General features: G+C 37.8%; 1 protein-coding gene across 2 annotated transcripts; it reads right to left on the bottom strand.

Moving 5' to 3' along the window:
- Positions 1–237: 237 nt before the first annotated feature.
- LOC116622774 (dimethylaniline monooxygenase [N-oxide-forming] 3) lies at positions 238–23,864 on the bottom strand. Of its 2 annotated transcripts, XM_032389429.1 has the most exons (9): positions 23,742–23,864; positions 22,480–22,617; positions 14,791–14,979; positions 11,351–11,513; positions 10,974–11,116; positions 7,639–7,838; positions 4,296–4,651; positions 1,986–2,058; positions 238–1,269 (listed from the first exon to the last, which is right to left on the bottom strand). In XM_032389429.1, exons 2-9 carry the CDS (start codon positions 22,609–22,611, stop codon positions 927–929), a joined length of 1,599 nt encoding a protein of 532 aa, XP_032245320.1. In that variant the 5' UTR covers positions 22,612–22,617; positions 23,742–23,864; the 3' UTR covers positions 238–926. The 2 variants fall into 2 exon arrangements, with proteins under 2 accessions (XP_032245320.1, XP_032245321.1); XM_032389430.1 differs by lacking the exons at positions 14,791–14,979; positions 23,742–23,864 and having other exon boundaries at positions 841–1,269; positions 22,480–22,611.
- Between the last annotated feature and the right edge of the window lie 266 nt (positions 23,865–24,130).

Here is a 24,130-nt window from a genome sequence, read left to right as displayed (position 1 = left end):
GGTCTTCTGTCCTTTTCCCATATATGTATCTTGTTGTTTCAGAAGTGAAAGTGTAATAAGAAATAGGTGACGTAACCAGAGCACTCTGGTGACTGATGACATGGACAGATCTGCTCTATGATGTCAAACTTTAAAAATGTTAACTATCAAAATTTTAACTATACAATGTGATAATACTTTTAAAAAATAGAACTTTAGATTTATGCTGTTACCCCAAAAGTTCATGTAATAAAGGTAGCATTCGATTGTGGTCATGGCTTTGGTTAAATGTTTATTTTTTTTAAGACATTTCATTCAGCTAAAAGGTATATTTAGTGTTCTACTCATTGCTGTTGATATTATTTTGCTGCTACATGTTGGAAAGTTTGTGTCCTTATTAAGAATATAGATATGCTAATTTACTTCTTGTTAGCATTCATTATAGACCAGGTCTCCATGGCTCCAGGTCTTTTTGGCCAGGGATCAGGATGCATTGCCTGGGGAATTTGGTATAAACAAAAATAGAATTAATAGCCAAATTCTCTACTTGATCCTCCTGCAAATGGTTTGCAGGGGTGGCTGGAGAATATCATAACTATTCCGCTGAATTTGCTCTTTGTTTAGATTGACGTATGTAATTCAAACCTTGATTGAAGGAGAAAAGGAATCACATCAAAATGTTTTAGGAGACGGTTGAGGTTAGTGTTGAAGAGCATAATTCTGATGATGAAATGTTAGTGGAAACCTAAAGAGAAATGATTAGTGCTCCCTTTAGATTATCACATGACTCTTAAAGAGGCTTATTTTAAAGCCTGGAAATAGTACAGTTTTACTGACTAATGCCTGCTGAATAAGAAAGTAGGAGGTGTGAAATTCTTAATTTTTAACTAGAAAAGTTCCTTCCTGGGTATTGTCAGTAACTTTCAGAAGCCTGGGGGGAATGATAATTAGATCAATGCAAAGAAAACAGCAATGAACAGAACAGGGAGAACGAAGAGCCTGACCCAACGGCAAAGCAAGCAAGGCTTCTGAGGGTTCCCGACAGCTCTTGTCTTCGTGGGTTTCAGGGTCCGGTCCCACTGGGTCAGGATGGCATTTCTGGCTCCTGGCCACTTCCCTGGGCCTACCAGCCTAAACTGGTATGGGCTACAAGGGCCAAAGAAAACCTCCACGGCCAATTTGGGATCTGTGAGAAACAGCCATGGGATGTTGGGCTTTGCCCCAATGAAGGAGGCAAGTTCATCCATATAAGTAATATAATCCGTCTGTACGGTCTTGCTGGTGCCAAACCTAGAGGTGGGAAGAGGAAACAGCACTGTGGATACTGAAGCTCTGTGTACATGTCTTATAGGAACAAGAACAGGGAAAATGCCTCACAGCTTTTTATCAGAGGGAATCAACGTCAATCCTTTGTGTTGGTAAGGGGACCTTGCTTATTTATTCTGCACTTTGTAGCTTTTTCCAAGAGACCTGAATACTGATCTCATCTGGACATTCCCCAGTACTGCTCAGCAGCTGAGAAAGGCGTTTCCATCCCCATTCACATGTGGAAATTGTTTCTTACTCATGAAGTTCGTTCATGGCCACTGAGCTAATTAGTGACAGATGTAGGACTAGAGCTCTGTTCTCCTGACTATTCTCATCTGCTGAGTCATGTTTCTTAGAGCCATCTGTTTTGAGGCATCATTTGTACCTTAGAGGATTCATAGGCTGGAAAATAGAAGTCCACATTCATGCACTCCCAAACTCCTCTGATTTCCAATCCTTTCTGGGTCTTCTTTCTGTCATATATTGCAAGAGTCATGGAGGGATGAAACAGGACTGAGTCCTGTGTCAGGTGCAAAGTAAATCCTCCATAAATACTTGTTGAATGGATGAACTTAGCTCATAGCTGTCACCCTAATGACTTCACTCTGGACCATTTAAGACTAAAATAGTTAGAAGTATTCATGGATTCTGATTTTTCTATGGAAACCCTAGACCCTCTTTACAATAGGTGCTCTTACCATTTGAGCTTTTTCCCCCTTTTTTTATCAATATCATCCATCATGTCTGTTACAGAAGGCAAAGTGCAAGTTCCTAAAAAAAAAAAAAACGGGAAAGACATGATAATAGTTAAATAAGTCTGGCATAAGATCAGCCTGCAATTTTTCCTTCTTAATAATGATTTATGTATCACATTAGTATTTCCATTTTTGGGGGGTCATTGCCTAGCAAAATAAAATCTTGAGCAAATCAACAGGTGGTCATTTTGAGACAAACATACAAGTCATTTCCAGTTTTCTCAGAATTGAAATGCGACATAATTAAAAACCAGGAACCAAATAGCTCTTTATCTTTGTATGTTTGTTCTTAAACCAGTTAGCAGATGTTTAAAATTAGTTTTAAGGATTATATTCTAGTCCCTCAGCTGTATTTTTAAAATGTTATCTAATAGTTTATAGCCAAAGGTATATCGGCATTTCTTTTCTAGATTTAAGGAAAAAAACTTCATAGGAAATTATCCTGCTTTGTCAGAAAAAGGAATTTCCAACACATAAGATGCAGAATCTAGTCAAGTCCCAACTGTTCCTCTGAAGAGCCAACACTTTCTGGATGAGACTGAAGATATGAACTGTGCACAGGTCACTGAGGATTTGGGGGAGCCCCAAGAGACCAGATCCAGGTTGGGACTGTTCAGGATTGCAGGCTCATTCTGGAATAGGTATACAGACTTCTCTGAAATCCATGCCAAAACATGCTTTTGTGCCCAGAGATACTTGAAATTTAGGGTGGTTTCTTTGGCAAATTTGGGACCACCTAGAACAAGACTAGAAATCCCAGATCTGATTGCTCAAGATATACAATGATTGTCTAACTCCCTGTTCCTGCAATTCTTGCAGGCAGGGTCACCTGAACAGCCTTTGTCGGCATGGCCTTTTTCCAAACCTTGGAACTTGTCCTGTCCCTGGGCAGAAAGAGAGATCAAGAAGGAAGTGATTATGCTCACTAGCCCACCAGCTACTACCATTGGGTTGCCTGTAGCTGGCCCCTCTGGCCTGGTATTTGGATTCCCCAAATTGGATTATTTGCCTTATCACTCATTTCCCCTAAGGCTGAGTCTTTGCCTTGTATATCAATTCTCTATTGATTGGGTCTCTGCACTGTCTCCTTTCTTCAGAGCCCAGGTTACAACTTATCCTAACAGAGTAGGTGTCCGACCCTCTAATGCCAGTCTCCCTGAGCCTGAACCCTAAATTCACTTCTTTCTGAGTGGGGTTTCATGCCACCATCTTGCTGGCTGTTTCTCCATGGAGCAACACAACTCTGCCTTGGAGGAAAGAGTGAAGGAGATTTAAAGGGATCACTGATATATGCGACTGTTATCATGTTGATGACAGCCTGGTGGTGAAAGGTGTCTCGGTATACATAGTGGCAGTTTGCAACCTCCTGTATAAAAGAATATTTAAATCCCAGCAAATCAGGTAGGACCAGTTATATATGGCTTCAAAGGAAATAGACCTGTTAAGCAACCTTTTCCAGAAGTTTTATACCTCTAGGACTAAACAAACTTTGTACATTAAACTTTGACATCTTTTTTGTTCTATAACCATGGACTTTTGGTCTTATGATCTGAATCTTTACACAACTGCATTCGAATCTTAATATGAATCTGAGCCTCGTAACTTCTGTTGGAGGATGCTGCCCGTTTTCCTTGCCTGACCCCAGTCGAATTTGTTGTTGTTGTTATTATTTTTTTTTAATACAGGAACTTAGTATTCCTCTACCTTAGAGACTGATCATCTACTACACCTAGTATTTTCTGCTTCTAATGATCCACTAGTTGTTCTTATCTGACACATGACAGGGAAGAAGATTGAGCAGAAAAGACACTGCCTTTCCAGCAATCATAATTTTTTCCATGACTGTGCATATTTGAAGTTGGCTGGATATTGGCTTGGAAACACCTTCTCTTATTAACCTTTCAAACAAGGTCATTCTATTGAGTTTTGAAATCACAATTTTATAAAATTGTAATGCATTTAAGACCAGAAGCTCCAGTGTTCTCAAGTTTAATAAAAGTTAACAGCTCTAAGGAGTTATAAATCACAAAATACTTCTTGAATAATATCTTGTACTATTGCATATGATAATCCAACGTGATATATTTTTAAATGCTTATAAAAGATAGTACCAAAAATACAGAATTATAGATTCCAAACTGGATGGGACCTAGGATTTTCCCCTTGTTATTAAGATTATTGTTTTCACAAAGACTCAGAGGCATTCTTATTGGCATCCCTCTTCCCCATCAACGACCTTCTTAGTCTACTCACCTTTTATTACCCGTACTGCCCAGCGGGCTTGCAGGTCAACTGTGGGAATGGTAGCCCCAAGGGACTGGACAAAACCAATCACTGCCATGGTTGGCTTCTCCAGTTTAGGAGGGAAAATGCCTTTAAACAAGATGACCTCATTGTTTTTGCTCTTAATGATGGACTCATCAAGGAAGGGGTAGTCATAACTATAGCCTGTTGCAAAAATGACACAATCGATGGCCTCAAACACCGTCCCATCCTCAAAAATGGCTGAAGTCTCAGTGAATTCTCTCACATTAGGCTTAATGGACAACGTGCCGCACAGAATGCAAGCTGGGAGCTCATCATTAAACACAGGTTCTTTCCTCAGGGCTCTGTATGGAAAATAAAGAAAACCAATAGAACAGTAATATTTTCTCTTTGTTTTATTGCTCCATAATAATTAATTAATAATAAATTCATAAGGAAGGAGAAACTACCCAAGCTTTTTTCCTTGTGCCATGGAGTATCACCAATATGGTTGAAGAACAAAACTGAAGTAAGGCAATATTGTGAAATAAGACAAGTTGCCTTTTGCTGATCCTTTCTCTATTTCCTGTGATCTTTCTCTTCTCTTCCACAGAGCTCCAAATCCCAGAATCAGCACCCAGGCCCTATCCCCTGTTAAAGCTGTATCAGGAAAGATCTTAAATCAGAGTACCTGGGTATTTGGATTTTTTTTCTTCAGTTCTTATTAACTGTGAACCTTGATCAAATTAAAGCTTCTTAATTTCTCTTGCTTCATCTTTCTCATCTGGAGTCACAATAACTGTTACGCCCATCTTGGGTCATTGGGAGACCAAAATAATACAAAGATCTAGGCTGAGCTCTCTGATAGGGGTGGGGTATGAGCCCCTTGCAGACAAAGGCACAAGTCAGGTGAGGGAGGGAGTTCCAGGAATTTATACAGGCCAGAAGAAGGAGGGAGCTAGTTTGAATCTTTGGTCAGTGGAAGTCTGAAAAGGAGAGCTTTTGATTATTTTTTGTTCAGCACTATCTTTAATGAGTGCAGATAAATCTGAACTTTGGGGTGAATGTGAATAACACTGAAGGAAAAGGCTTTGCTCTTATATTACTATGGGAGCGGTGAGAGAAAGCCACAGGGAGAGTCTACTGGGGAAGAAACTGAGTCAGACAATGAGATGGGCTGGAATCTGGTTAGAAAAAGGCTGGATTCAACTGTGAGAATTACCTGCCATTTATCTTAAACCCACTGCCATCAGGCTGATGACCCCATTGCCACCTTGAAACTGCTCTTGTTAAGGCCACCAGGATCCTCAAACTGCGGATCCAATGATCCACTGTCACTTCTCAGCAGTGTTTAACACAGTTGATGGTTTCCTCCTTCTTGAAACACTGTCTTCATTTTGCTTTCAGGTCATCACCTCTCTCTCTCTCTCTCTCTCTCTCTCTCTCTCGATTCCTTTCCTACCCACCTGCTATTCTTTCTTTGTCTCCTGCTGAATTCTCCTCCTCTTCCTGACCTCTGAACAATGACATGCCCCAGGATGTCAGCCCTCAGACCTTTTGTCTCTTCATCTACATTCATTCTTTAAGGGATGTCATCTGGTTTCATTTCTTAAAGTATTATCTATATTCTGTTGAATCCACATTTTTAACCTATGGTTTCAATTTCCCTACTGTCTTGTGTATTCCTAGGCTGCTCAACATTCTTCTACAATGATGACTAATTGGCATTTCAACTTTGATATATTTAAAACTAAACTTCGCTCCTCCTGTGGTCTTCCACATCCCAGTAACTGTCAACTCCATCCTTGCATCTTTGCTCAGATCAAAAGTCTGGAAGGCATCCCTGACTCCTTTCTTGTTTTCACATCTGTTTTCCAATCTAACAGAAAATCCTAGTTGGGTTTACCTTTAAAATATATCCCCAATCTGACCACTTCTGAGCACTTGCTGCTAACAATCATAGTCCAAGTCACCAACTTCTGTCATCTGGGTTTTTGACAATAGCCTCTTACCTAGTCTTTTCACTTCCTTCCTTGACCTATCCTTATACACTGAATGATGACCACAACGTAAGAGTGATTTCTTCAGATTAACTTGGATCTAGTCCCTGGCTTTCTCAGATGCCTGCTCTGGCTTCCTATTGCGTTCAAAGTAGAAGCCAGAGTCTTATGAGGGCTTACAAGGCCCAATGCCATCTGGCCATTTTGATGTCTTTTTGTTTCATCTCCCCATCCCTTTTTCCCCAGGGAGAGCAGGCCATTGAACATTCCAGTCATGGCCCTGAAGAGGCCCTGAAGAGGCAATGTCTTAACCATTTCCTCTGGGATATTTTCCCCAAACATCTGCCTGGCTCATTTCCTCAGCTCCTTCAGGAATTTGCTTAAAAGTCTCTTTCTCAGTAAGGCCTCCTCTGGGGATGCTAGCAGCACTCCCCATTACCTCTGCCTGCTTTGTTCTTTTCTCCATAGTACACATCAGCATATGATCTTCTGCCATTTGTCTCCTGTCTGTTTCCCCCTACTAGAAAGTAAGCTCATGAGGACAGGGATTTTGTGTGTTTTGTTCATAGCTGTATTCACAGGGCTTAACATAAGACCTAACACATAATAAATGCTTAATAAATATTTGTTGAGTAAGTTAACTTTGATGTAAACAGTTTATAATTTGGATTATTCACCACACATCAAAGTAATTTCTTATGTGTCTGAGGGATATGTCTAGGGGCATATTATAGGAGAGAGTGAGGAGGAGGCTGAAGATGCAGGTGTTGCAGCCACATTTCAGTTAAGGGCAGGTGATGAGAGCATAGCACAGGGAAAGTCCTGCTTTGCTTAACTGAATTTTGCCATGAAGTGAGAGGCCGTAGAGCAAGGTGGTTAAGAGTGAGGGGCTCTGGAGTCAGCAGATCTGGGCTTATTTTGAATATTGCCTCTCCCTCTGGCTACGGGACTTTGGTAAAGTTATTCACTACATTGAACCTCAGTTTTCTCATCTTTAAAATGGGGATTATAATAGAGACCTCCTCATAGTTGTTGTGAGGATAAAATGAGATGATGCATGTCAGAGCCTTGCTGAGTCCTATTAAGTGCTTAAAACATGTTAACTATTATTATCCTTGCTTGAGGGACTAATTCCTGATTCATGATATAACTTTCCAGCTGTACAAATCTGGCAAGGAGGATTGTGAAACAGGAAATCACTCTGAATGTTTGCAGTTCTTCATCCTCTGAAATGTGAGACGTGGTTATTTCACTAATATTATTTTGATTGGTTTGGGAGTTACAACACACACTGTGAGCTGTTGACACTGAAATAAAAGTTAACAGGCATATCATATTTAACTCTGCATTACCTGTTTAAAGGCATCAAGCCATAGTTCTCATGCTTGAATCTTGCATTCATTTGCTTTATGTACCACCAGTCAGAGATGGCTGTCGGCAAGTTGTTCTTGAGGAAGGTTTCAAATCGAGTGATAAACAACATGTCCCATGGATAGCCATCATCCCAGACCCGGCTCATCACCCAGGAGCCACTTCTGGAACTAATCATGACCTTAAAAAAAACAGCAATTTAACCATTAGTGACTATTTGTAGTGGGTACTGTGGTATGTCCCTCAGACCTGACTTTTGGAGTGGAGTTATTACAGTAGCTACTGGGGGTGTTACCAGAGGCAGCCCTCAGCTGTCAGTCCTCTTTGAGAGTTGCTTTGGTTGAAAAGGGGGGAGGGGGTCTTACCCAAAGTCTTATTCTCTTTCTGGATTCCCTGCCTTCAGTGTCTGTTTGATGCAGGGATATAAAGGTCCAAACTCTCACCCCAACTTGGGACAATTCAGAAGGATAGCTTTGGAGTAGGGTGGAGGGAAACTTCCTTCCCTTTCCTCAGAGGTATTCATCCAGAGAGCTCTCCCAAATAAACTGCCTACACTCCAGTCTACATCTTAGGACCAACAATCCTGCCATCTTCTCTGGGGCAGGTGACCAATAACTGAATTCTCATCACATTTTCTCTAGCACTTATCTGATGATCATTGTTTACAATCAAGCAATTATGACCCCAAAATAGGCATTTTGACTTAACTGCTTTTCCCCACCCCAAAAGAAGGCAAGAAATTTGGCATCAGAGAACCATAGGCTCAAATCATGGCTCTGCTACTTACTGATTATGTGATTTGGAGAAAATTCCTTTAACTTCTCTAATACTCAGTTCCCTTATTCATAAAATGGAGATAATAAGTATCTGCCACATCAAATCTGTGTGTGAGTTCATGCAGTGTGCTTACCATGAAATAGGACCACCATTGCCTGACATGGAGAATGTGTTCCTTAACTCCCCTTCTATCATGATAATCCCTAACTGTGTAGGTTTTCAGGCATTTTTTAAAAGAATTTTTATATATAATGCCATTGCAAAGTATTTTTTATAAGGGAAGCCAAGCAAAGAAGGAGAGACTGGAGGATCAATCTGTTGAGAGCTTCTGAAATTGGTCTTTCTTTCCTCTAATTTATCATATATACAACTAATGGATGAATCTTATCTTAATACTATGTCTTGATCATATCTTTCCTTAGCTCAAGATGCTGAAGTGATTTACCATTATTTATAAAGAAATTTAAATTCTTTAGCCTGTCATTCAATTCCTTAAACAATACGACATAACCTGACTCCAATCTTTCTTTCCTCTCTCAATTCCTATAGTTACTCCGTTCCTTGAAATCAGATCTGGTGTTCAGTCCTCTAACACTTCATTAATTTCCTCTATGACTTTCAAGAAGACAATTGACATTTCTAGTCCTCAGTTATCTTTTCTGTAAAATGGGCATAATAAAACCTGGTCTGCTTTCTTTCCACAATCAAAGGAGCACATTTATATGCAGGCACTGGAGTACCATAATGCATTACACAAACTTTTATTGTTATATATCTCCATTCCAACAAGAAGAACCACAATAGTGAAATATGCTGTACTCACTCCTGTCTCCATCCCTTCGCATATGTCATTCTCCCTTCCAAAACACCCTTTGACACCTCTTCAACCATATGATTCATAAATATCCTTCAAGGACTGGTTCAGGTCTATCTTCTTTGTGAGGCCTGCAGTTCCATAATCAGAGCATTTAGTTCTTGAATCACCTGTGCATCCTTTTTTCCAGTGGCAGCTCTTGTACTGTTAAGAGTTTCTACTTAATTCTTGAGGTTATGTTTAATTTATATTATATCAATGTATTATTTTCCCAAGTAGATTTTACATTCCTTGGACTTCTTTGTGTCTCTATACTTTTAGTATAGTGCTTTGAACAGGTAAACAGGAATATATTTTTATACCATTTGTCCTGTCATGATCTCCTTGCTTCACTGGTTGTAAAACCATCATTTAAAATGGACCTATGTTGGGGATACCCAGTGTGACATTAGTAGGCATAGCCTCTAGAGATAAAATTCCTGTCTGTGGGCTTCTGGGCAGTCAGTCCCTAAAGAATCTTCCAAAGCTAGTAGGTGGCATTTGTTCAAACTCCTTCTCATCCCCTTATGGGCCCTATTTGATCTCTTCTCTGTTTCCTCTCCAGCTTCTCCTCATACCATTCTTTTCCAGACCCAATGCACTGCAGTGAAGGGGTCTTTTCTCAGTTTCTTGAGACTCTAAACTTCTTCCTGCTTCAAGACCTACTTCCTGGAGTCCTCTTCTGACACTGAACCCTTTTCTCAACTTTTAGCTCTCAGCTTAAATGTCATCAGCTGGAAAGGGCCTTCCTCACTTCTTTGTCTAAGGCAGGTTACCCTTATTATCTATTCTTACAGCATGCTTTTTCTTTTTTTTACTAGCACTTTTCACAATTTTCACATTATTTGGGCATTTACTTGTTTAATACCCATTTGCTACACTAGACTCTGAGTTCAGGGTGGGCATCATGTCTGTTTTGCTCTCCACTTTTTCTCCAGCACCCAAGCCAGTGCTTGGCACATAGTGGGCTCTCAACAAATAACTATGGGATGACCGTATGCATGAATGAATGAATATAGAACTCTATGTTGATGAAATCATATTTAAATGCTTTAACTCCTTACCAAGCTCAACAAGTAGGTTCTATTTTTATCTGTTTTATTTATCTTTATGAGAAAACTGACACTCAGAGGGATTGATGGACTTAAGAGTGTCAGAGTCATAATCTTAACCCTAAATCCATACTAGTTTTGGAGGAATTGATCAGACATGTTAGACACCAAATGTCCCGAAGAAGATTGTTGAATAACATCACTCCTTGCTGATATTCTGCTTTTGTCATACCAAACTATTTAAAACTTCACCTATTGGGGTGCCTGGGTGGCTCAATCAGTTGGACTCTTGATTTTGGTTCAGGCCATGATCTCAGGGTGGTGGGATCCAGCCCTGCATGGGGCTCCCTGCTCAGCAGGGAGTCTGCTTGAGATTCTCTACCTTTCCCTCTGCCCCATCCCCCTGCTTGCACACACTCTCTCTCTCAAATAAATAAATAAATCTAAAAACAAAACAAAACAAAACAACCCTCCCCTGTTATGGAGGGAACCTGAGATGTATGAAACACTACTTAGTCTTCCTGTCAAGAACCCGGCACACTACTACCCCTTCCCTAGTTTCTTATCACACCTTTCAAATGGTAACTGTCTCTGTTCCTTTAAAGATAGTTTCTGAGTATCTGAGAAACGGTACCTGTTCAGCTGTGTGGCTGAGTTCTGTGGCAATATCACAGCCTGAATTCCCCAGGCCCAACACCAGGACTCGCTTCCCCTTGAATATTCCTGGTTCCTTATATTCTTGGCTGTGAAAGCATTTGCCTTTAAAAAGTTTTAGTCCTGAGTGAAAAGTGGGAAACATAAGAATCATTTGGTTTCCATTTAAAAAACTGCTGTAAAAGACTTGTGGGTGAATGTAGTCACAATAATATGGAACTTTAACACTCCAGGTATATTACATATAATAGAAGCATGTTTTAATTCAATCTGTACTTTTATATATATATAAAAAGACATTATCAAGATATTCATTCATGCCAGATGTGTAGATGGCAGACGAAATTTCAGCCTTACCTGGAAAGGACTCTTTTGGTAGGTTGGGGTACACATGGTGTCCAGAACAAATCAATACAGCATCAAAGATAGCTGATTCTTTTTTACCATTCCTTTCAGTGGTAACATCCCATTGGCCGGTGATTGAGAAATCAGGATGTTTATTTATACCAGATACAAGTGTCTAAAAGAAATATAGACAGATAGCCTTCTCTATGCTAACAGGTAGATTTGGCACCAACTTGATCAAATAGTATTGAAAAAAATCCTTAACAGTGGCTTAGGAAAAATACTTAATCCATTATTAAGATACATATTATGGGTGCACCTGGGTGGCTCAGTCAGTTAAGCGTCTGCCTTTGGCTCAGGTCATGATCCTGGAATTCCGGGATTGGGCTCCCTGCTCCCCTGGGAGTCTGCTTCTCCCTCTGCCCCTTACCTGGCTCATGCTCTCTTTCTCTCTCTCACTGTCTCTCTCTCAAATAAATAATAAATAAAATCTTTAAAAAAAACTTAAAAAAGATACATATTTGAATTCAACACTCAAAAATCAAAACATTAAATGGTAAATATATATATATTATGATTTTATTTTATTATTTTAGAGAGAGAGAGAGAGAGAGAGAGCATGAGCCGGCTGTGGGGCTCAATCCCAGGACTGTGAGATCATGACCTGAGCTGAAGGCATATGCTTAACCGACTGAGCCCCCCAGGTGCCCAGGTAAATATATATATTTATCCTTACATGGCTTCTTGGGCATAGCCAGTATGTTTTGGACTGAGTGACTCCCCTCTTGGAGATATGACTGTGAATTCAATCATAGTTTACAAATAGCATGTACCACAGGTACTAAGTAATCTGGTGGCCAATCATTTTTGTAGTAACAACTACTTCTTAACATACCTCTTTAGCTATTTTATTTTTCAATATTATTGTCTTAAAATGAGAGATATTGTCTATATTCAGAGAATGAGTTCTCAAATTTAGTGTGCATAAGGATTACCTGGAAAGCTTGTTAAAGTACGGATTCCAAGGCCACAGTTCCAGATATTCTGAGTCAGTAGGTCTGGCATAGGACATGAAAACTTGAATTTCTAATGAGCTCCCAGGAGATGTGATGATATTTGGCCCATATACTGAGTAGCACTGGATTAGACTATCAATAAATATTTATTCACAGCTGAACAGCTGCCTGTTGGTTGGTGTGCTCCCTCGTCAAAAATATTTTTTCAATTCTTCTGATTATATTTGGAAGAGAACCTCTATTTGGTATGAATTGTTCTTATAAACTTTATTATGTATAGTATTTCATACATATTAAACAATACATGTACACATATCTGTATAATGCTTGTTACTTATGAAATATAATAAAACAAGCACTATGAATCCATAAAATCTTGCATATCATTTATTTAGAATAACTCTGGGATTATGCATTTATTTATGCTATGGTAAATGGTTCCTTTTTGGATTATAGTTTGTTTTTTTGCTGCTGGCATACAGGAATGCAATTGATTTTTATATCTTGATCTTATATACTACCATCTTGCCTAACGTTTTTATATTAATTGTTATCTAGTAATTTGTCTCTAGATTCTTCTGGGTTTTCCATGCAGAAAGTCACATCATCTGTGATGGATGTTACTTTTTTCCTAGTTGTCATTCCTTTTATTTTTATTTATTTATTTATTTATTTATTTATTTATTTATTCCTTTTTATTTATTTTTCTTTACTTAAACTGTCCCTTAAATTTCTTGAGACTATTGAAAAGAAGCAGTAATAATAGGGATCCTTGTCTTGTTCTGGATTTTTAAGGAAATGATTCTAACTCTGCACTCTTTAGAACAGCACTGTCCAGTAGCAATATAATATGAGCAACATATGTAACTTAAAATTTTCTAGTAGTCACATTAAAAATAGAAAAAATGTATAATTTAACCCAATCCGTCTGATATATCATTGCTTTAACAAGTAACGAAAATAAACATCATTAATAGGTATAGTATATTCTTTTTCATAATAAGACTTTGAGATAAAGTGTGTACTTTATGCTTACAGCACATCTCAATTTTTGGCTAGTGACTACCATATTGAGCAATGCAGATTTAAGATAATATTTATATGTTTCTATGGATCAAAAAAATTCCTTTCTAATTTTAGTCTAGTGAGTTTCTTTTCTTTTTTTTTCTTTGCTTTTCTTTGTCTTTCTTTTAGGTAGAAATGGATGTTAAATTTTATTTAATGCCTTTTCAGATTTGGTAAATGCATTGTTTTCTTCCTGTGACAGGATTTTGCACTGAATTACATATTTATATTTCATGACATTAAAATATTCTGTATCTTTAGCTCAAACTCAACTCAATGAGGACAGTTAATTTTTAAAAAATATTTTGTTAGATTCAGTTTTGAAGTTTTTCTACTAGTTTTTATGAGGGAAATATGTCTATAATTTTCCTATTTCTTATTATTTTTGTTTGCTTTTAATGTCAAGGTTCTAATGTCATAGAATAAGTTTGGAAGTCATACTTTATTTTTTAGTCTCTGGAGTTTATAAAGTATTGAAATATTTTTCTTGTTGCAAATTTGGAATTACCTATGGAATCTTTTCTTAATGGGAAAAATTTTAGTTTCTGAGTCAAAAGAACTCTAAGTTATCAAAGGACTATTCAGGCTTTCTACTTCTTTTTGTGTGCGTTTTGGCAAGTTCAAAAAAAAGATTTTAAATTTAACCAATTTAAACATTATTTGGCAAACACTTTTATAGTATTCTTGTTACATTTTTTTATTTCATCCACATCAGTTTTACCCATTTTTAAATTTCTAGTATTATTTATTTGTATCTTTGTTTCTTTTCCTCAAACTGTCAGCTACTCATCTTTTTTTTTTTTTGGTTTTTCAAAGGATGAACTTTCTATCTTCTTAATATGCTTTTTTATTTCATTAATTTCTTTTTATTATCTTGTTCATTCTATGTTCTTTTGGGTTTATTCTACTTTTCTTAATTTCTTCATCTTGTTAGTTTTGGAAACTTTCTTATTTTCTAAATAAGTATTTAAGTTTATAATTCTCAGGAAAGTTTTGGTCTTTCTGCTTCCCACAAATATTGATATGTAGAATTTAAGTTATCATTCAGATTTAAATATCAAAATTTCCATCGCAATTTCTTCTTTGAGCCATAAGTTGTTCAGAAAAAAAGAGTTTTGAATTTTGAAATTCATGGCTATTTTACTTATTTATTTTTTATTGATTTCTAAGTTAATGGCATTTTGGTCTAAGAACTGTATGTGGTATTTTGTAAATTTCCAATTATTCTTTAAATCTAGGGTCAAGGAGGCCACACTGTTAAAAATGTTGATAAATAAGGAAGAAATACTGAAAGGAATAAATAAGAATCTTCTAATAAATATAGAATTCTTCACAATGTTGCCTCAAACTAATCTTTTGACAGCATCTTACCTTAAATTGTATGTATTTCAGGAGGTTCTTTTCTTTGCAAAATGCAGTGATATATTCCTGGACCTTGCTGTTGTGCATAAAGTTGGGGAAGTCATCAGGATATGGGAAGTCTGGGAAACACATCATTTCTTTGGAAGAGTTGGTAAAGACAGACTGGTAAATGCTAGCTCTGCCTTCCTCTGCATGGTCCTGTAAATGTATAGTTTGAAATGGAAGAGAGTTTGTAAATATGTACACTTACCATGGTCAGTGCCAGTTCCAAATAATTATCACTCACCTTTACCCATAATGAAATTCAGTAAGATGAGGAATAAATTAACTTTACTTAAACAATTTGATGCTAATCAAAGGACCTTAGAATATGGAAGAATATATCTTTCTTAACATCTTTTCAAAGGGAAATAAATTTTGAATTTCATTATGTCATTTTAAGAATATATAACTAGAATTAAAGAAAGAAAATTCTGATATATGTTATGATATGGATTAACTTTGAGGACATTATGCTAACTGAAATGTGCCAGTCACAAAAGGATAAATACTATAAGATTCCACTTATATGAGATACCCAGAATTATCAAATTCATAGAGACAGAAAGAATGGTGGTTGCTTGGGGCTAGGAAGAAGGAGGAATGGAGAGTTATTGTTTAATTGGCAGAGTTTTAGTTTGGGAAGATTAAAAAACATTCTGAACATGGATGATGGTATGATTGTACAACAATGTGCATAAGCTTAATGCCACAGAACTGTACACTTTAAAATGATTAAATGGTAAATATTTATTGTGCTATGTTTGCCGCAATAAAAAAAAAATCTCCTTTAACATATCATGAGGTAGTTCTGGTGAATTAGACTATAATATTTTCTTATGTACCTAGGGCAGAGAAAACTTAGGTTATGTTTATAATAGTGTTTTTCAAATGTTTTTGACCACAACCTATAGTTAGAAATATATTTTACATTGCAACACACACACAAAAGTTTTATGAATAAATCATATCTAACTACTTGAGTTGTATTCTGAGATTTTCTATCCATTCCATTTAAAATTCAGATTGATTCATTAATTTATTTCATAGCACACCAATAGGTCATAATTTCTAGTTTGAAAACTAGTGGTTTAAAGGAAATGAAGGGTGAAGTTTGGAGGATTGGGTGGGAGAAAGGGGAATAGAGACAGGAAAGACGGTGATGGTAAATCACCTAGGTCTTAAAGTTTATTTTTTGGGCTGAAATTTCAACATCAACATACCTCATATAAAATTGAGGGGAACACTGAGGGCAGAGGGGCTTCTGTTTTTAGATTTGAGATTTTGGTAAGATATCACTTATCTTAAAGACTCCCCCTGGACCAACCTAGGTAGGGGGAGGTTGACACAGAAGAGTCAAGTAGCAGTGATTAGGAAGAGGTAGGATCTTAGTTTAGCTCTCTTGAACCCATTCAGTTTGAGCAAAACAAGGAGTTCCCACTTGCTCCCAGCAGGGATGAAGAAATTATTTGAGACTTGTAGCAGATAGTCTACCAGAGAGTTGCTATGGAGGGGGCTAAGTGGTATTTTAGGAGAGAGCTGTAGAGTGGGCTACTTGGTTCAGGAACTCAATGGGAAAACTGGATCTTGGGGAGGTTCATCTGATATGCTCATAGGAGCAAGTGAGATCTAATCAGCAAGGTCCATTGGCCTCTAACTAAGCTAAGAGAGGACAGTCTCCAAGTTCATCATCTGCTGTCTTCAATTTAAGATTTCTAAAGGATGAGCATGAATGATAAGCAAACAAAAAGGGACACCAAGAGACTAGAGGGGCCAGACAACAGTCCCAGGATGTGTGTTTGAATTTGAGAAACTTTGGCTTTCCTCCACCCCAAGGTCACATAAGTCCTTTTTCTCCATAAGTCCAGATATAATCTTGGAAAAATTTAGGGGTTGGGGGGATCTGAAAGACTGAGCATTGATCCAAAAGAGACTTGGAGATTAAGCTATGCCAACTGGGGGTACTTGTCTTAGAATGCTTTTATGCTTCTCCCTGTGTAATTTTGGATATTTGTCTGTTGTCTTATTTGTGCTAGACATAAAAAGTGACCGAAGCATTAGTAGTCTAGTATGTACTTATGGATAAAGCATTGCAAAATATCAAGATTACAAGGAGATGAGAGATGAGAGAGGAATCCCCAGTTTGTAGCCAGCAAGGAAACAAAGACCTTAGCCTAACATCAGCAAGAAACTGAATTTAGCCACCACCCTGTATGAACTTGGAAGCAGATTCTTCTCCAGTGCCTCTAGATAAGAGCCCAGCCCAGCCACACCTTGGTTTTGGCCTTGTAAGGCCGTAAGCAGAGAACCCAGCTGAACTATGCTGTGCTTCTGACCTACATAACCGAGAGTAATAAATGGGTGTTGTTATGAGTTGATAAGTTTGCGGTAATTTGTTGTGCAGCAATAGAAAACTAATACAAGGGCAAAGGTAAGGTACTGGAGCAAGTCAAGGTTGGGGAAAATTATGTAATATTACACCAAGGGAAGAGTTTCATAAAATAAAAATGATGCAAACCTTTGAGACAGGTTTGAAATAGTTTTGCAACTTTGGCTGCTCCAGGATAATCAATCTCCCTAGAAATGTTGAGCTGATTGGTCTTCAGTTTTTCTTAGGCCGCCAAAAGGTCCTGATTACCGAGAAAGGAGTTGCAGCATAATTAAATACATCATTTGTGACTTGCTCTTTTTTTTCCCTTAAACTTAATCATGGACATCTTACTGTTTCTACTCAGTGTTATATAGTGCATCTCAGAGCCCATGTTTATAGACTGATTCTTCTAAGTTGATAAGGTAGAAAGTTCATAAGAGAATGGCTACAGGGTCAATAATTGCATTTTTAAATATAAATTTTTTTGGAGGGAGTGGTCAACAAAGAGCCAAACCCTGCTAAATAGAAAGAAGACCTAGGAAAGCCGAAAGCTAAGCCTCAGTCTAATCAAATGGGAATCCAGATCCAATAATGGTATCATAAGACATTCTAGGTCTATAGTCTTTTCTTTCACATGTATAACTCCTCAGAGAACTACTGGAGGATGTGCTCTAATGTACTCTACTAAAAGGAGAGAATAAACTAAATAGTAGGACAATAAGGGCTTCAGAAAACAGGGTTACCCAGGCAACAGCAATGCAGCTTTGACTAGAGAAGGAAGACAAGCAGAAGAACTATCTTTAAGAGACAAGTAAAAGAAAAATTAAGCTGATGGACCAGCCAATGTGTTTAAACATATTGAGAAGAGAATCATAATTCTGTGGGAGAGCTTGGGGAATGAATTAGAGATAGTATTTGTAAGGTTAAACAAAGGATATAAGGCAATTATTAACTCCAGTGAAAACAAAAGTTGTTCAAGGAAGAAAATGTAATCAGAATCCACTAAGTGGCTCAGCAGACCAGTATTTACATGTTTATAGTATACTAAACATGGTGGTTTGTTTAAACAAAAAAGATCATAAAACTATATGAAGAAGGAGATGAAAAATTTTGTAAATAGGTGTGACTTTTGTTCCATATAATTTAAGGGATTGCTGTTTGTACATAGCATCAGTCAAAACAAATTTTATAGGTGCAGAGGAGGTTACAAGAAATGAGTGAAATGGGACGAAAATGAATATAGTGAAACAGAGAATTTAAATTTAGCTTAGAAGAGGCCAGTTATTACTATGAGTAAGGGGAGTCCAGTGTTGCCTGATTTTCTGATTTTTCAAAAGAAGACAGATCTCTAGATTTTTATGTAAAATATCATGATTTTAAAATATTAGATTAAAATCTTAAAAACTGTATAGATAAAATAGATTAGCTGCAGTATAAAAAGAGCCAGTTTGCTAACTCTAAAATATATAAAAATGATTGATTTTTGTCTAGTAGTTTTGTGATTTGTAGCTTTTGATGAGGTTAGAAAGCTTGGTAGAGATGTAATCAACACAGGAGAGACTACACCTTAAAAAACAAATTGATCCAAAGAGTAGAATAAAATCAGGGGAAGTGAACAAAGGGGTGTGTGCCCAGAAAAAAGAGCCTTTATTCATGAAACTTCAGGCCCAAATCCAGACAATTTACTGATGTATTGTTTGGGGATCTCCTGAGAAAGAAAGACATTTCGCTTCAACTTGTGGCCTAGTCCTAAAGTACTTTATTTTCTCAGTGATCAAAGCAGGTGAGGGAAATACATCACTCTGGCTTTAGATCAGTGTTACAAATGACAACCAGAAGGGCATAGAGAGGTGCTACAGGAAACAGCCACAAAAGTTTGAATGATCTGCACCTTATTTTTTCACACTTAAGAAATGTTTGGATACCTCTCAAAGGGGGAAAATGCTGAGAGATGGTAAAATGCTGATTTTAGAAACCAAAGGTAATGAAAATACAAAATTAACAGGATTTTATAATATAATCCCACAATGTGAATTCTAGGCATACAGCTGTAGGCTCCTAGTGGTATTTGAGAAACACAGGAAGTGATGCCATCACCTGCAGTGTGGACCCTCTCACAGAGGTAAAGTAATTAGGAAACTCTGAATAACCAGTGTATTAGTTTCCTGCTTACTGTAATAAGTTACCACAAGCTTGATGGCTTAAAACAGCAGGAATCTATTCTCTAACCATTCCAGAGGCCAGTAGTCAGAAATCAGTATCACTGGTCTGAAATCCAGGTGTTCACAGGGCTGGTGTTCATTCCAGAGGGTCTAGGGGAAAATTCATTTCTTGTCCCTTCCAGCTTCTGGTGGATGCCAGCATTCCTTAGCCTTTTCAGTGGCCAGGCCACCTGCATTCCTTGGCTAATGGCCTCCTCCTTCATTTTGGAGATGGAGGTCAGAGCATAGCATCTTCAAAACTCTCTTTCTGCTGAAGAGATCACATTATCTTTCTCCTTCTATCTCTGGGTGTCAGGCGTCCCTCTGCTTCCCTCTTATAAGCATATATGCTATGGCATTTTTAGCCCACCCAGATAATCCAGAATAATTTCACCATCTCAAGATTCTTAACTTAATCATATCTTAGTTTTCCTTATTAAGAACATTTGCGAGTTCCAGGGATTAGGACCTGGAACCTTTGGGGGGAACCATTGTTCAATTGTTCAGCCTACCGCAGTCCACTGGCCCAGCAAGATTCACATCTACTCCACATGCAAAATACATTCACCCCATCTCATCACCCCAAAGTTTCAATCCATTGCAGCATCAGATCAAGTCCTGAATCTCATCTACACATCATCAGCTCAAAAGTCCCAAATTGTATCACCTAAAATTACTTAAATCAGGAATGGATGAGACTCCGGGTATGATCTATCTGGGCCAAAATGCTTCTCCATCTGTGGACTTGTGAACTAGAAAACAAATTCTCTTCTACTAAAGTACAGCAGTGAGACAGGCATTGGGTACCAGTTACAGATGTTCCCATTCCAAAAGGGAGAGAATGGAAGGAAGAAAAGAGTTAACAGTCCCAATTTTGAAATCTAGTAGGGTAAACATTATTAGGTCTCAAGGCCTAGGAATAATCTTCTGCGTCTCAAGGTGCCAGCTTCTGGGCCTGCAGTTTCATCCTCTGGGGTATTCCATATTTTTCTTGAAGAGAAGCATATGTTTGCAGCTGAAAACATCATCAATCTATGATGCCAGGTTCAAATGTCAAAGTCTTCCTTGAGCAGCAGGAGATGTAGCTGTATTGGCAGCAATGTTTTGCAAAGTTTGAATACGAGGACTGGTTAAGATTCCTCTAGAAATCCTACTAGTTCGATAGGCCACTTATTGCAATGGCACCCAGCAGTTTACCAAGGATTAAGCATTCAGGCTGGAGAGACAGGCCAGCTTGAATCGGGATCTTGTCTTTGTCATTTACTGGCCATTTATCATTTTTTTTCTTTTCTTTTTAAGCTTCAGATTCATTTATAAAAGGGAAAAACTCATACTTACCTTATAGGATTATTGTAAAGATTTAATTAAATGGAAAAAAGGGTTAGGCATATAGAAAGAGCTCACTAAAATAGCCCTGAGAATCAACAGTGTGCTAATCTGAAGCCCTGTCAGCACATTTCAGCAACATATTCTAGGCTCTACAACATCATACAAGATGTTGAGCAGTTTCAAGAATTCTTTACAGCCCAGAAAAATAGTTATATTAATAAGAAGAATTCTCATATCTTTATAATATTTAAAGAGTTGTCTGTCACAGACACTGTCTCCTTAAATGCAATCTTTTTAATTGTGGTATAAAACATATTAATTTTGCACTTGAGGAGGAAATAGTAGCTTAAAAAGGGTTCCTCCTAAATTTGCATATATGTATGGTCTATCAGAAGAAGAAGACAAATGGGGTAGGCTTAACCATGCAGTGTTCCTAAGGTTGGAGACAATGAGGGAGCTGGGGCACAGGCAAGCCCTCACACCTGCCGATGTGGTTGTCAGGCAACAGAGGAAGTGATTTAATGGTTGCATAGAGGCATGTCTGCTGACAGAGTCCTCATTATGAATGCACAGATGAAAGGGCATTGAAGAACTTCAAATCAGTGTATCTTGTTCTTGGTTCCTCCCGTAGCAGTCTCATTAATTATTTGGTTTTTGCAAGGCCAAGCAGCACCTGAAACCTTAAAATCTGTGGTCTTTATTTTTAATTATAGAGGGGGGAAAAGTAACAAGTTTGTTTATAATGTTAATGCTGACAGTGTAAAAAAAATTTCCAAATCCCTGACTGGGGAGGTGGTAGATGAAAACCTTGTTTTATGTACATCTTGCCTAGGGAAAATCAGTAGTAACCACTTCATGTAGTAGTTCATTCTAAGGAAATTTGAAATTGAGATAAGTGTTACAGATAAAATTGGAGAGGAAATGGTGAAAAAACAAAAACAGCAAGGAAACATTAAAATTAGCATAAAATAGATTAACAGAGATAACAGGTGAATTATCACACTCATAAAGAGGCTAAATATCCCTGTTAAAGAGATTCAAATTGGGTCAAAAATCAGTCTCTGAACCTGGATGTTCACATTTGTATAAAACAAAGAATAAAGGAGTTTAAAGATAATGAAAACTGTTAAGGTATAGAAATTGAAATAGGGAGCAACATTTTTATCAGAATTTAAGCTATAACAAAGTATAAAACAGTGTAGGAGGTAGCATTTAAGAAGCTTTATGTGGTAAATAACATGGCATTCATCTGTAAAATGTTCAATATCTTGATGTGAGTGGTAGTTTTACTGATGTATACATAGTTTTTAAGTGCATTCTAAGTACTTAATAAAGTAATTCTTAATTCAAATACAAAAAAAAATCTGTGGTCTGAATCATTAAGTGGACCTTTGGTAACCTCAACAAAAGAATGGGAACAACCTGTTTTTTAAATGAGTAACTCATGTAGTTACATTACGTAAACCTAACCAATATTTGTCCTTGGACTTTATTCCCAAAAGTTGCTCAATTATTAATGGTTTATCAGGGGTGAATTCTGTACACAGAGACCTTCAAATCTAGCCCACTATCTCATTTATTTTTGAAGTGAGCAAGGAACTTACTTTCCAACTTGCTCCTAATGCTGTGTTTTGTAGATTCCAACCTAAGAGGGATTATAACTGCATGGAAGCTGATTTGGAGGCCTGTGCTCCAACTATGTGTTCTCACATACTTCACACCTCACTTCCTGGTCTGCTGCAGTGATGTCCCACTCACCGAGAATTTCCACAGGCCCCCAATGTCTTCACTCTTCTCAAAGCAGGTGGGCTCCAGCCCCTCTTCCAGACAGCTTCTGATGGAGGCCAAGCCACTGACGCCAGCTCCAATGATGGCTACTCTCTTCCCCATGGTTGCCTGTGCAAAGACCCATGAAAAGAACATTTCTAGCAACAGTATTGCTGAAAAAAAAATTTTTTTTGGTATCATTCTTTGGCTTAATTAGAAACTTTAGGGGCACCTGGGTGGCTCAGTTGGTTAAGTGTCCAACTCGTGATTTTGGCTCAGGTCATGATCTCATGGGTTGTGGGATTGAGCTCTGTGCTCAGCAGGGAGTCTGCTTGAAGTTCTCTCTCTCCTTCCTCTGCCCCTCCCCCCACAGGAGCTTGCCCTCTCTCTCTCTCAAATAAATAAATCTTTAAAAACTTATTTTTGCACCAAGAAATCAATATTAAAAAATAGATCAGAACTCTTTTTACTAATCTAACTACATTTTGCATTTCTCTGATTTCTAAAGAGAATGTTTTGTTCCAAAAAAAGAAGCACTTTGTTTTTAGTTAACTCCCCCAAATTAAGAGACTGATGGTCTAGCATATATATTTATCTTTTTTTGCTTTTGGCCTTTTGTCATTAATTTTCCACCAGACAGAGTGAACATGAGAGAGAAAAGGAGATTCACAACTAAAACACATATGCACATACCAATACCCACAAACATGTATATATATATGAATGAAGAAACAAATATGTATGAGTGTGTGTGCACCCACACATTTATTTCTTCTTTCTCTTTGACATAAGACTCAATGAGGAACAAGGTCAGGGCATGTCTACATTTCAGTATATCAGGCAATCACCCCATCTCTCCCCTACAATGTTCTTCACCTTCTCAATTAAAAAGAAAAGTCAGGTCTCTTGTCTAAAAAAACTTCTTTCCCCTAGCTGCCACCCCCACTTCCATTCTCTTTTTGAAAAATTAGATTTCCTAATCTTTTCCTGTTTCTGACACTATCTTCAGGCCTTACTGTTACTTCTCTCTCTCTCTTTTTTTTTTTTTAGACAAAATCACATAGATACATAGTGAAATAGACTTGAATGATAAGAATCTTGACCCTTACTTCTCAGGGAAAAAAGATCTAGCTGAATTATATGTCATTCTCATTCTGACCACATTTGGTATGAACTATAGATTCCCTTTTCCATTTACCCATCCCACCCCCCCTCTCAACCCATTATAATATCATCCTTTTCCCCTTTTCTACCTTTTTCTTTATCTTCCCTTCTGTATGTTTAAGTTCTGTCCAAGTCGTTTGGGCAGTTGGGAAGGAAAAATGTTTTCCCTGAACCAGCACTCGATGGAAACTATTGGAAAATGGGAGGAACTGCTTTTATTTATTTTTAATTTTTTTTATTTTGGGGGAGGACCTGCTTTTAAAGGGGAACTCACTTCCCGGTCTTCTCACAAGTGAACCCACACCACCAACTGCCCAGGTGGCTGGACTCTCCCAGTCTCCTGGCTACCTGGTGACTGGTTTCCCTTTAGTCAAGGTAAACATGATCCACTGCTTACACTTCTGGATACTTGGCCTGGGAGTCAGGCAGTTTCTCCCAGATGACTTCGGTTTTCTGCTCTATTTTATTGTGTGTTATT

This window comes from Phoca vitulina, unplaced genomic scaffold (genome assembly GCF_004348235.1).
Source record: "Phoca vitulina isolate PV1807 unplaced genomic scaffold, GSC_HSeal_1.0 scaffold54, whole genome shotgun sequence".
Lineage (NCBI taxonomy): Eukaryota > Metazoa > Chordata > Mammalia > Carnivora > Phocidae > Phoca > Phoca vitulina.
This window is presented reverse-complemented; position numbering and strand designations above follow the sequence as displayed.

Coding starts and splice junctions, on each gene's coding strand:
- LOC116622774 (XM_032389429.1), bottom strand. CDS start 22,611: ATGGGGAAGAGAGTAGCCATCATTGGAGCTGGCGTCAGTGGCTTGGCC. Junction 14,980..22,479: donor GGGGCCTGTGGAAATTCTCG/GTGAGTGGGACA, acceptor ATACATTTACAG/GACCATGCAGAGGAAGGCAG. Junction 11,117..11,350: donor ACCAAAAGAGTCCTTTCCAG/GTAAGGCTGAAA, acceptor CTTTTCACTCAG/GACTAAAACTTTTTAAAGGC.